At 40.9% G+C, this 14,767-nt stretch overlaps 1 protein-coding gene across 2 annotated transcripts in view; it reads left to right on the top strand.

Moving 5' to 3' along the window:
* LOC143368043 (activator of 90 kDa heat shock protein ATPase homolog 1) overlaps positions 1–12,389 on the top strand; it is a 55,359-nt gene extending 42,970 nt beyond the window's left edge. For both annotated transcript variants that reach the window (XM_076810400.1, XM_076810399.1), the window contains exons 7-9: positions 882–1,022; positions 3,857–4,092; positions 11,993–12,389. In XM_076810400.1, the coding sequence (XP_076666515.1) occupies positions 882–1,022; positions 3,857–4,092; positions 11,993–12,077 (462 nt within the window). In that variant the 3' untranslated portion in view covers positions 12,078–12,389. The remainder of the gene's footprint in view (positions 1–881; positions 1,023–3,856; positions 4,093–11,992) is intronic.
* Positions 12,390–14,767: the final 2,378 nt, after the last annotated feature.

The following is a 14,767-nucleotide window of genomic DNA, read 5'->3' as shown; positions in this document are numbered from 1 at the left end:
TAGACGTTCAGAGTGGTTCGATTGATGTTCAGAGTGATTCGATAGATGCCCGATTGCTGTTTGGAGTGGTTGGATAGATGCCCGATTGCTGTTTGGAGTGGTTCGATCAACGTACGATAGACGTTCAGATAGACTATTCATAGATGTTTGATAGACGGTTTGTATGCAAAAACTCTGATGCTGTCTGGTGTCATGATACAACATCGCCCGAGTCAGTTTCTGTTGACACCGCATAATTTTTCCATGATTCTCGCGTACAACATGTCCAAAAGTATTACATTTCATTCGCGTCACCAAAATGATGGCATCACGCACAGCTGCTCTATCCTTGAGGATTCAAATTACATGCGATCGCGTGATACGCTGCAATGTTAAGACCAAAATCAGATAAAATAAATGTGATTGCACCACTAACTAATGCTCTCTCTTTTCTTGTACCCCCTCCCCCGAATACGTGGTATGCAAAACGCCGATCTTTCCCGACACCATCCGATACAATTTCTGCTAAAAATTAAAACAAATTGCAAAAAGAACGAAAAACTAGAACCACAGCAATTCTGCGGCTCACGCGAATGTTTGAGTCATACTGAACGTTAAACGACTACGACTGTTTACACGGCATTAAAAAATCTCCATCTCATTGTCAGGCATAAAGGTAATTAGTCACCAAGCAAAACATGACTGTTATTTTAGAATGTTTATAAAGTAATAAATACGGATGGGGCGCATCATGAAAACTGCTGGAACATCAGTTTTGAAATTGTCAAGGTGGTGTAACCCCATAATTTTGATTTCAATATGTAATAAATTGCAAATTGTTTCGAGCTATTTATTATATCTATACGATTTATTAATATAAAGTCTTTGCAATCATTGTTTAGATACAAATGAATTCTACAGCTGCATCATCCAATAAAAAGTGGGAATTAGGGGGTACGATTTCTACAACAACGATTAAGCAGCAGCAGCAGAAATTCCAGTGCAGAGCAGAGGAATTTTACAACGTTTTTACGACCGTCGAGGTAATGTTATTTCTTACTTTTTGAAAACTAAAATTTTCTATCAAGTAATGTTCAATAAATATTTTTTAACTTTCTACTTTCACATTTATTCTGAAAAATATTGTTTTTTTTTTTGAAGAAAAAAAAATGATATGTACTTGAGTATGTTATACTTTGCAAATAAGATAGTAAATGTATTTGCTTTTAATTTATTTTTATTTATATGTATGTATAAAATAAAATAGTATTGTAATATAGTGAACTAACATGAAACTAGCCTGAAGCTGATTTGGACGAGTCAAGTTGTATTTGTTGTATGTTTTAATGCATCTGGAATGTGTCTTCTATTTTTCTGTAACGTTCCAACTGTTGTAAGACCAAGTTCTGAATACATATAGTTATTCAGTCAAATCCCTCAATGTATTGATTCGGACTGTGGTTACATTTCGGAAATTATTTTTTATTAGTTGTACAAGTCTTTCAACTATTGCTACTGAACCTCTATTGTCTCCTATTACTATGCCCTTAGATATATAGTACACTTCGATATTTATTATATATCTTGATTTTGAATCCGTAAATATTCTTATCAGTATGCCACATTTTCCAGGCTTGTCCTTGATAAAAACTTTAAAAGGACATCTTTCTAAGATAACATTTCGTCTACTGTTGTATTGAGTCGCGGTACAAAGTTGTAAAACAAGTGGTACTCCCTTGAAATATAGTCCGTAAAGAAGCAAAATTATCATCGTTTTTACTATCAACCCGCGTCAAATCGTTATCGAATCTTAAACATTTTGTCAATTTCTAAAATCGGTCACTTGAAAATACAGCCATATACCTAAGGGTCTATGCACACGGCGACTTTTTGCAGCGATACAGTCGCGATACACTCGCAAAGAGGCAGCGATGCTAGCGCGATGCAGTCGCTGCCCGTTTATCTTTGCACACTTGCGTAGCACAGTCGCGATGCAGCAGCGATACAAATGTGACGCAGTGTTCGGAACGATGGAGCTGCAGTGATGGAGGGGGAAACACCTACAGGAGCGGTGGTAATGTGTGCGTGACTAACGCTGACGCAGTTCATGCACGCATTACCAACGCTCCTGTAGGTGTTTCCCCCTCCATCAGTGCAGTCGAATCCCTCCGAACTCTGCCGAATACTGAGTGAACGCTTAGTCGCGAGTTTGCATCGATGCAATCGCTGGCAATTGTTTCAGTTGCCTTCTGCAGCGATGCAGTCACGCGTTCGCGAACTGTATCGCTGCCAAAAGTCGCCGTGTGCATAGGCCCTAAGAAGAGCGAGAATCATAGCAGAGCGAGAATCACAAGGCAGATAATCATAGCTCGTGTCTAGATATTTGTGTATCGTCATATGTACCTATCCATAGTAATCAGAAGACCTACATATATATATATATACATGTAATTCAGCATGGCTGAAAAGTTGAACTAACGTTCTATCAGCTTTCTCATTTATATATTTTCAACGATTCCTTCGCTTTCTAGAAGCAATTAAAGTCCAAAGGACGATTTTTGCATCAAAGTTGAATAACTCTTGCAAAATAAATTGCACCACAACCACTGAATACTGTATTTACACAGGGAAGTAGTCGCTTTCAATTGGTATAAATTTAACCTGTCTAAAAAAAAAAAAAAAATTGTTCACTTCATAAGCTCGAGAGTTGAACAAATTTGGTTAAGATTTTCAAAATGCTCTTTATAATGGTATAACTTTGCGGAGAAGCAATACAGCTGAAATCTGAAAACCCGCTGAAAGTAGAGATTCCTCGCTTTAAAACAATATTTAAACGATATCGATCCGACCATTTTTGGCGGAGTTATGACCATTTGAACTTACCCCCATTTTTCGGGCTCATAGAGGTGATTCCTTAATCTTTTTGAAGGGCATGCCTACAGGGTGTTCGGCTGCACGTGATACTAAATTTAAGGGGTTATTCTAGACATGAGACTAAGACGAAAATCAAGAATAACGATATTGTGGTTCACAGTTCGTTTGTAAGTTACTAGCATTTAAAGATAGGAGCGAGCTTGAAACCTTTGAGAAAACAGAGTTCTATAACCTAACAAGAGGAGCACCAGTACCTTTGTACACTGAGAACCAACCGCTACTTATTTAGGGGCGAGCTGAAATTCTACTGGATAGTACATAAGCTACATCCAGGTTCGAGCATTCGTTCGGTCAGAAGAATGAATTCGAATCGAATCGCCTGCTGTGCTGCGTGCGCCTCCCTATATACCCGGAAATTGGCGGGACGCGCATGCGCAATGGCTTGCAACTTTGTTATTTTGTTTTGTATTTATTTCGATACAGCTATCTATAATTAATTATATACAATAATTTAATAATGTTTGTTTCTCTAATATATGTTTTAACAAAAAAAAAATACGTATAAAAGTATAATGCGGTGGTAATTGCGTGGTTAGTAGTGAGATCTTTATGTATTGGGAGGTGGTGTTAACGGTTAGTTCCGCGGGGTCCCAGATGGCGTCAGTGTGGAGATCCGTGGGACGTTACACAGCTAACAACAAATTGGGAGGTACTCTTTATAACGAGGTTCATATTAGAATGCAAGAATATCTGGATGGTTCTCAGCTTACGCTGTATTTCGAATTCAATCGATGATGCTTACAGTTCAGTGCTTTAATTAATAACCTACGTATCCATTTTTTGTATCTGGTGCTTGCAAACGACTCTGTTTCTGAATGATAAGTCAGAAAACAAGTATAGAAGATTGTCAGTTATGTTTAAACAAGAGAGAAATAACATTGTTCGCAGTTTGTGGATAAACTAACTAGTTGTAATTACAAGTAAGTAATGCTTTTGGTTACAGATGGTCCAGGCGTTTACAAAAGGGCCAGTCATACTCGAACCAAAGACGGCAGGAAAATTCGAGTTGTTCGGTGGTAATATACATGGCGAGTTCGTTGAAATTGCGCCCACAAAGATCGTCCAAAGATGGCGCTGTAAACAGTGGCCGGTCGGTCATTTTAGTGATGTCACCATTGAAATCACAGAGAGAAATGATCATACTGAAGTCAATTTGATACAAATAGGTGTACCAGTTAGGTAAGAAAACACGCAAAACTTATCTACTCTTTATATACCATGCACTGATGAACAGTATTCCTGAACGAATACAAATGCACGGCGGAGAAGGCCTCTCTTCGTATACGAAATCGATACCTGTGTATATGTTTTGGCCGGCATGAATCATCAATGAGTTTTGAATTATGAATGCTATAAACAAAACAGACGTATGTACTGTACTGATACATATGTGTACAGCGTGATCGACAACGGCTGGGAGTGAAGGACAATGTTGATTCTAACGTGGTACTAGACTTTCTATACATCATTAGAAAGATCTTGCCAAGACAAATCGATTAACCTTATTTTTAAATTCGAAAACAGATGGAATACCATCGAAAAATGGCCTCAAAGTTCCATATTTTTCCCTTGCAACAAGCCCTCTACTATGAAGTAGGATGACATCGCCTGAAAAGTAGAAAAGTCGAAAGAATTGTAAACCCAATAGGGCCCTGGAATAAAGGTTGTGGGGCACATTTAGCGCTCCAACCTGCTAGACTAAATCGGTTTTCCATGTGTGTACCCGTTCCCTCGGGTTGGATGGGCTTTTATTACCGGTTTCTTCTGTTCACAACCGAAAAAACTGCAAAAATCTCGAACATTGATGGCATTTTTCGAGATGATCCCATCTGATTTGGAAGTTAAAAATGGTATCAATCGATTCGTCTTGGCGAGATCTTTTGAATGGTATAGAGGAATCGCTGCACGCTCGTACATCTATAATCACCTTTGTCAGGGTTATTTTACGTGACACAATATGTTGAAACTCAAGAACAACGGAATTACGGACAGGGTGTCGTATTGTCGTTATAAATGTTTAAAAATTTGGATAAAAACAGCTCGAAGCACGGCAGTCTGCCGATCACCGGCGCGAGTAGTACAAGTTAATATATTTGTGTACAGAGTTGTTACCAAAAAATAATGACGTATGAATACGCATGGACATGAAACATACCGCGTAGAAGCTAGGGTAAATACACGCGACCGCGCCCCACCCCCCCCCCCCCCCCCGCCTCTAGTGAATCTTTAAACAAATCAAAGATGAGTTGCTGCATTATATTATACTGGGTGTCTCAAAATGGCAGGATAATCCGAAACATGTAATATTCTTATGCAAAAAGACATCGAAAAGTCCTTTACCGTTTTAGGATCTGAAACTTCGTTCTTGAGATAATAACAGTGGAATATTAGCTGTCGAAGTTTCGGGGCGCAACTTTAAAGCCGCAACAGCTGAAAGTACGACAGCGAACGCTCGGATGCGCACGCCGAAGCTATGCGTAGATACAAGCCCACACACACACACAGAGTAGTATGCGCTAGTTCAAACCGTGAAAATGGATTAACGCGGACTGCTCTTCTGTGTGTACGTGCGCGCGTGTGTGGGGGGAGGGGGGGTGCATCTACGCGTGCTTCCTATGTGTGCGTGCCTGCGGACGATTCCGCACGCTCAGCTGACTCAACTTTAAACTGCGTGGCCCGGAAGTTTCACCGGTAATATTCAACTGTTAATATCTCGAGAACGAAGCCTCGAGTCCCAAAACGGTAAAGAACTTTTCGATGTCTTTTTCGTAAATGTTTGCTTTAGGGGAGGATTTTCTGATTTCAATGACCTTAACATATGTTGCCAAGGTCATAATTCCGAACAACATTTCCCTCCTAAACTTTTTGGCAATCGGCTTTAGTTTACGAGATATTAGCAAAAACTTTAGTTAACACTAGAACTACTGAATTTAACACATACTCAAATCGGTTCGCTACCATGCTTTACGCGGCCCCCGCCCCAATCTAGCTCCAACCAATACTAATAGCGTCGGCTGTGCAACAGTCGACGGCGACGAGAAGATGGTTGTGTTGGTAGCGTCTGAATAGGCAGATTTCAATGTACAAGTATGCCAAGTTTTTTGTGAATATCTGGTAAACCAAAGCCAAGCGGCAAAAAGTTTGGAGGGAAATGTTGTTCAGAATGATGACCTTGACAACATATGTGAAGCTCAAAGTCAATCCTCCCTTAAAGTAAACATTTACCGTCTTTTTGCATCAGAATATTCCGGGAGTTCTCTGAATTTTGGGACACCCTGTATAATACGTCATTGTTACTTGATACCGAGTGCATTAATCATTGTACAATACTATCAATCTCTCGATGATACAGATGGAAGTGGTTGTCACATTGCTATATTAAGTGATCGATAAGATTTGCACCAAAATGTTTACACTTTGATTGGCGCAAGGTTTAAAAAAATATCGTTCTAGCCCGCGCCGCACTTTAATCACATGCCGGCACTAATGACAATTTAAAGGAGAATGGTAGAAATTGGTAGCTTTTGGACCTGGCTGGCAACGAAAGTTTTTTCAGGATATGTTTCTGCAGGTCTTAAGGAATCCGAAATGCATAATTCTTTACCCTGGAGACGATGGGTTATAAAAAATAAGCGTAAAGTTTCGAATGTTGTCACGTTGTTAGTAAATTTTCGTTATTAAAAATATTTCGTATAACAGACAATGTTTGAATTAAATATTTGCCAGAAAAATAATAATAATGTTAAGAAACACCTTTTGCTCGATGTCAGCGATGCAGTTGGCGTAGCGTCCGGCGGACATGCCACGCTCCATGCGAAATCTTGCAAATTTGGAGCGGACGCTTCAAACCTGCGGATTTGGCGCGCGTGTTTGGAGTGTTGCGCTTTGAACATCACGCTCCAGGAGGGCGCTTAAAGCGCGCGTTCCAGCGCGACACGCCGCGGCGACGCGTCAAACCAGAAGGTTTGGAGCGACCGTGCAAAGCCGGCTAATGTCAGCGTGGAAACACGCCAAAATCATGCCCCGGATGGGAATCCCTCGGCGTGACAACATACCGACGCTACTTACAGTGTTAATATATCCTGTGCTATTCATTTCTGATGAATTCATAGTATAAGCATAATTGAAGGGTCGGATGCAATAAGGGGACTAGCGCCCGAAATTGGGAAAAATTATTGTCCAAACGTTAAAACAGATTGAAACACTGTATTTTAAAAAACGTAGTGTTGTAAAGTTCGCCACGACACATATTTTTTTTTCTATTTACAGTTTGTTTATCCAATCATTACTATTCGAGCTAAAAATTAGAAACAAAAAATTTTTCATCGTCCAAAATCATTATTTCTTTAAATATAAATTGCGATAACTTGAATAAATATTAACGGATCGTTATGAGAGTTAAAACATAACTTCAGAAAGCCCTAGCGAAACCGTAAAATGTATGCACAAAGCCCTTATGCTAAAAAATGTAATAATATTTAATTGAAAATTAATACTGGACATAACCCCTGTTTTTCAACGTTCGCCGTTAAAAAGTATCGAGGTAATTTTGAGGTACATATAACTTGCAGGGAAAAAGTTTTTTCTTAATATACAAAGAAGATTTTCACCAATTTTCACACTGATTAATAAATAATTGCAGATGATATGGCGATATATATATATATATATAAATCTCGCGCGGCGCCAACAGTCAGCAACCACGTATAACCCTGATAGCCAGATCTGGGCAGCAGAATCTGACGTCAGAACTGCAGCAGTCTGTGTCCGCATTTGGCTGCGTTCTAATGTGCAGAGCCTGAGGTGCAATGTCTGATGTCAGATGGACAGCAGATCGACAGCAGATTTCGCCGTCTGCTAGGCACAGCAACAGCGCCATCTGTAGGCAATTGCTTGGTAATTCTGGATCTCAGATGGCGCTGTTGCTGTGCCTAGCAGACGGCGAAATCTGCTGTCGATCTGCTGTCGATCTGCTGTCCATCTGACATCAGGCACTGCACCTCAGGCTCTGCACATCAGAACGCAGCCAAATGCGGACACAGACTGCTGCAGTTCTGACGTCAGATTCTGCTGCCCAGATCTGGCTATCAGGGAATGCGCTACTTACAATTAGCAGTCCCTCGCGTTGCGTGTTGGTGCCACGCGGGATTTATATATATCACCATATCATCTACAATTATTTATTAATCAGTGTGAAAATTGGCGAAAATCTGCCTTATATATTAAGGAAAAACTTTATGAGTGCAAGTTATATATATATATATATATATATATATATATATATATACTTTATTTGTTTCCCCTTGGGGTTTACAATCCACCACTCTGCCTCCTCTTACAGCTACCTCTAAAACTTATACCTTAAGGGGTCATGCTCAGTCAAGAGGCCGAAAAGAGGGTGGTCTTTGGAAATTTTTTACACAAAAGCTATACCACATTTCTCAAAAAATCTTTTTCCCTTTTAAGGAATACATTTAGTACTGTGCGTCGTAATTTTTTTTATTTAAAAATATTTATCAATAACTGAGTTATTGTCTATCACTCGAAGGTTCTCTAAGAAAAGGCTTCTGCAGTGACCACTGCTGCTCGAAAGTCAAGCATCTAAAATAAAAAATTCAAAAGAATTTACTTATTATATTATATTATCTAGTATTTGAACAACGGATTTTTTAATCCGATGCTTAGTTTTCTTTTAATTGACGAAAATCAGGCAAGATTTATGATAAAAATTGAAACTTTTACTTTAAACATCAGCCATTTTTTCCCAAATCAATATTTCGAAGAAACCTTCGTTCAAATACTATATAATATAATATAATAAGTATATCCTTTTGAATTTTTTATTTTAGATGATCGACTATCGAGCAGCAGTGGTCACCGCAGAAGCCTTTTTTGAGAGAACCTTCGAGCGATAGACAATAACTCAGTTATTGATAAATATTTTTAAATAAAAAGATTACGCACGGTACTAGATGCAATGGTACTAGATGCAATCCTTAAAAGGAGAAAAGATTTTTTGAGAAATGTTTTATAGATTTTGAGTAAAAAAATTCCAAAGACCACCCTTTTTTCGGCCTCCTGACTGAGCATGACCTCTTAAACCTACTCGCCTGTTAACCTCTCAGTAACTACTTAACTCTACTTAGAACGACTCGCCCGCTCGCTCGCTCCCCTGCACCACGCACGCACCCACACTCCCTCCTTCCTTAACGTTTGACCCCCGCTTCCGCTTGCCGCCTCTCACTCTCATTCCTTAAACATCCCTCCTTCCACTCCTCCCCCTCTCCATTCCTCCACTCTCCTCATCCACTCCTCTCCCCCTCATCCATTCATAGCCCAGCACCTCTCCCACTACTTCCTGCCACCCTCTCCCCTCCCTTCATCCCGTACACTCCTCCCACATATGCTCCCATGTCTCACCTCCCCACCCACAAACCCTATATTTCCGCTTCTCCTCCTCCCACTACCTCCCACCCCTCATCACACTCCCTAATCTAAACCTGGCCATGCACCTCCACCTCCTTTCTCCTCAGGCCTTATTCATTTGAAGAAGGTATTTACCCCGGGACCCCCACCCCCTTTACCACTACATACCATCTATTAAATTTCGAATCCCTAATACTTTCCCTTTTTTCCACCTCCTGCAGTTTCCTTATTCTACTAACTCTTCTCCCCCTTCCCCCATGCTTTCCAACCCCTCCACTGTCAATCCCTTCTCCTCAAAGAACCCCTTCCTTTCCTCTTCCCATCCCCCCAGAACGTTTACCCTTCCTCTCCCTGCCATTTCTTTCTTTCTAACATATCCTTGCTAGTTCCTCTCCTGGCCCCTCCATCAGCTTCCTCTCGTATCTCCATGCCCTTATACCCTTCAAACCTATCCCTCTGCAATTCCTCCCTAACCATATAACCTGACGTACACCAGTCCACCCCTAACAATCATCTCAGAAATCTGTCTTGAAACTCCTCAACCTTCTCTCTGCCCTTCCACCCCCATATCTCTACCCCATAACTCACCGTCGCCCACACCAACTTATCGAATAGTCGTACTCTTTTCCCCCAGTCCTTCCCAAACCTCCTCTTACCAATCCCCCAAACCCACCCCATCACCACCACCGCTTTCCTCACTCTCTCTCCCACATGAGCCTCCTGCCCCCTCATCCCCCTCTCCTTTCCCTCTCTGCCTCTCTTTCAATCTTCCATCTCCCCCCTCCTCTCCTCCGTGAGCTCATCATCCACTCTCTCTCTCCCGCCCTTCAGTTTTATACTCGCTTCCATCACTTTCCTTGTCTCCTCCCTTTCTGGCAATTTCACTAGAACCATTCCACTACCGTTCCATCCCGCTCTTCCTATCCTTGCCACCTCTTTTATACGTCCCCCCTTCAGTCCCATCCAGCCCCATAGTTTTCTCACCTCCTCCTCCACCTCCTTTCCTTCTATCACCAATCCTTCTACCACCACATTGCTTCATCTGACTTCTCTTTCCTTTTTATCTTGCTTTACCTGCATTCTTCTCAGCTTAAGTCTCCACTCCTCCATTTGCCCTTCCTTCACCACTCCTTTACCGCCTCTTCCTTCCTTTTCCCAGCTCTCTACCTTCTCCATCACCTCCTCTATCCTCTTATCCCTTTCTTCCCATCTCTCCAACTTTTCCTTCAGACCTTCCCTTATTCTCCTCCTTCATCCACTCCTCCCATTTACTGCTTTCCCCTCTCCATTCCTCCTCCGCCCTCCTTCGCTCCGCTCTCCTTTCTCACCTCCTCCCTCAATTCCCTTATCACCCCACCAATTCCCTTATTACGCTTTCCTTCACTTCCATCCCCCCTTCCCCCGCTTCCTCTCCTCCTACGCGGAACACCGCAGGAGTGACTCATTCCATTATGATTCTCAGCCCTCCATTTATTCAAGTTATTGCAATTTATGTTTAAGGAAATAATGATTTTGGGCGATGAAATTTTTTTTGTGTATAATTTTTAGCTTGAATAGTAATGGTTGGACAAACAAACTGTAAATAGAATAAATATGTGTCGTGACGAGCTTTACAACACTATATTTTTTAAAATACAGTTTAACAACATTTAATTTTCTAATGTTTTTAGTGTTTGAACAATAATTTTTCCCACTTCCGAGCGCTAGTCCCCTTATTGCACCCGACCCTTCAATCTGTGCACATGTGAATTACCAAATCAATATGTACGAAGAAGAGGAATACCTTCTCCGCTTTACATTCGTGGCCATTCGGAATGATTTCATTAATGGTTCGTCCCAAAGAAAATGAATAAAAGTTGTCTTTTAAATATTCATTGATATATTGATAATTATTTACTCTAGGTTTTCATTATCGATTTCGATCACCTTGAAATATGTCATTAAGGGTATGCTTGCTTATAAATAACTTTTTCCACGTTTTTCCTGAATAACTCGTTTTCGAGATATTCATAAAAATAATTTAGTATTTTTTTGGAATCAGGTACTTACACATGTGTTGAACGTTTTCGAGATATCGGTATACGTAGGGAGATAGATTTGGGGGGGGGGGGGTCTTCAAGGGGGCCCACAGCTACACCTGTGTAATTCAACAAAAATTGTAAAAAATTAATTCTTAAAATTTTTATATTTGCAGTCCACACTGTATATATACATATGTACTATGCCCTATCTCAAACCCTAGCTCCATACCTATACCTACCGATATCTCATGACATACTGAGCCATAATACATAATACAATCCCGCGAAACTATGCCGTTTATAAATAACCACAGATGAGATATTTCACGAATCTGTTCTGTATTTGCAGTTATGTCTAACAAATCTAATCAAAACCTAATTCAAATTATAAAACCAAACCAAGAAATTTAATAATATTTTTGCGAATATCTCGGAAACTAAGGCCGAGCGGCGGTAACATAGGAAGGTATAGGTAGGTATAGGAAACAGTTGTTTAGAATGTGGAGTTTTACAACATATTTAAATTTCATTAAAATCGGTAATGCAAACCCAAAGTAAATAATTAGCGATATATTTTTTGAAACACATGAGCAGTTTGTTGCATGAAAAATAATTTAATATATTTTTTACAGTGAAGAAGAATCAACAAAAGAAAATTGGGAAAGGTATTATTGGGATGCTATAAAACGTACCTTTGGATTCGGTTATTTCATGTGATCTACGTATATTTTAAATTTCGCTTACTTAATAAGTAGAAAAATGATTAACATGTGTGTTATCGTAAGTCGCCTCGCATACTTTCTACGTAACAGCCGCATAATAATCAGCACCGTACAAGTTAATTTCCTTTCCAATCCTAGTTACTACAAATTTCTTTCTTTCCTTTCCACTGCCTTCTCTATTTATTACACTGGATCGTAAGCGTGGCATCGTGTAACTGTTTAATGGTAAACGCAGTGTCGCCAGTGTAATACATTTGTATCAATAATTGTACATGTCAAATAAATCATGGTCACCAGTAGACACAAATATACGGTTTCTTTCTTGTTTACTTGTTCTCATGTCTGTCCATGATAGTTTTTTATTTTGATGTTTATAAGCCATTAATTATGTGAGTTCGAGAATTTATTTGATTTATATTTAATCACTTATTTACCCGTATTAGGGCGTACCTATAAATAGCTATTAAGAAACGTTTATATTTGTAGAAATTCAGACTTTAAACAAATTTGTCACAGAATAATTTGTTATATGCTAATTTTTCAAATATGGCTGGTAAATAAGTGAGAGGGTATTGGAGGTATGAAAAAGAGTCTTTCTCTCTGTAATTGTTAATTTAGTAAGACGTGTATGGCGAGACATGTACGTAAAAATTGAATATTTATTCAGCTTATACTTTTCAATTCTCTAAATTAAAAAGTGTTATTTACTTTCTTATTATTTTTAAGTTAGTTGGTATGAAGTGTATACAGTGACTCGCATTAATATTCGGACACTTTTTAAAATAGCATAACTTTTTTAGAATTGGTCCAAACAACTTGAGTTTTTTTTCGAAGCTAGAAGGATTAGTTTGCTAACTGACGCGTTTCGTCGTTTTAAAAAAAAATGTATTTGGTTGGAATAGCGAAAAGAATAGTAAAGGTCGATTTTTAAACTTTTTTTTGTGAGCTTGTAATGAAAATTCAACAAAAAAACCGTTTGTAGATTGCAATAAGTTGTATACGTGCTTAAAATTTCATCAAAATCGGTTAACGTTGCTCCGAGCTACAAACGTTTAAAGATCGCAGAATAAGGTCGAGAATCGCGAAAATTCCCGTAATCAGCGATTTTCGATAAATAATGGAAATATTGGATCTCTTTGTTCGTTTTCTCTAAATTACCATTAGCATTTAAATTTCCTGCAACAAGACTTTCTGCCATACCCTTGTTACATGGGCCCTTCAGGTCCATTCCGTGCTCGCTGTCCACGCGTCGCTTTTGTTTCGCAAAGGCGATTCAGCGGAATCGCCTCGCGTGTAGCAATCGCGTGGTGCTGAGCCCGTGGCAACAGCGATAGGGACAACGACCGCGCTCGGCCAGGGCCCCCGATTATTGGGAAATAATCGAGGAATTTGTGAAGCAACCGACAACTGCCGACGGGGCAGTTCTCCCCATTCGTGGGGATCGAGCGAGGTTTGGCCCGCGATCGAGAGCCGCAAAACATCATTCTTACTCGAGTGCTCGAGTTAGGAAGTCGCGACGGACCAGAGGACCGTCTAGATACCGCGACCACGTCTCCACGCAGATTCCGCGAAGCGCGATCGGCCGATAGTAATTCGTAAGAAGGGTAACTCCGTCCGACACACAGGAAACGGCATAGCCGGGAGAGCCCTTGCGCGTGAATCGAGACCGACGTAGGACCGCGTAGAAGTACGTTAGAGACAGTGCGGTACGACGGGCTCTAGGCCACCGACATCCGAGAAGCACAGCGAGCGACCACGACCTACCCGTGGGTCAGCGAGACTGCGAGCGACCGAAACACGAGACGGCAAGCGTGCCGCGCGACACCCGAGCGACACAGCGAGCGACAGCTGAGACGAAGCGCTGTCTCGAGGTAGGATAATCTTATTTATGTAACAATATATTTATCCTTATCGTTTCTCCCTTATATCCCCTGTACTTTATTCTTTCAACCCCTTGTCACCTTCCATATTCCCGGTAAGTATAGTCAAGGTGGGCCTTAGCCCTTCGATAGAGCAAGAACCCGGTAAATCATTCCAACCGCTCGGGGTGATTTACAGGAAGTCCTATATGAGGACGTCACAAACTGGTGTCAGAAGTGGGATATGATTCTTCTAATCATCCCCTTTTAGAAGAAAAGATCGCGCCGTCGCGTATAACCGCGACTAGTCGCAATCTTATCTGCTCGTAACTTGACTACGCTTCCTATTACTCAAAGCCTTTTTGCCGAGCATTGTATAACAATGCCAGGTGGTTTGCTTAGATCCCCGTCGGATCAGCCCTCTAATGTACGAACCTCAGGTGGAATATCTTCCGTTCTTCCTCCTCCTCCCACACCGCCTTCGGGCAATGGGCTATCTTTCGGCTCGCGGACTAACGACCTAGAGACGTCTAGAATGGACGTATGGCAAGCCCGAGCCGACGAGGTGAGAGTGTATCGGGAGCTCGACCACGTTCCCCGTTTCGACCCCGACCTAGTAACTTTGGAGGACTTCGCTGCCTCGATACAGCGTGCTGTAAAACGTGTACCGTCCGGCCAGGAAGACAGATTCCTGGACGGCCTCATATTTAAATTAGACGAACCAATCAGATTCTATGTCGAGGGGAATGGTTGTGGGAGCGTAGCCGAGCTACTCACCCTCCTCAGGGCCCGATATTCCCCATGCCGTGGTTATGAGGAGCTCCGA

The sequence above is a fragment of the Andrena cerasifolii genome, chromosome 4 (assembly GCF_050908995.1).
Source record: "Andrena cerasifolii isolate SP2316 chromosome 4, iyAndCera1_principal, whole genome shotgun sequence".
NCBI lineage: Eukaryota > Metazoa > Arthropoda > Insecta > Hymenoptera > Andrenidae > Andrena > Andrena cerasifolii.
This window is presented reverse-complemented; position numbering and strand designations above follow the sequence as displayed.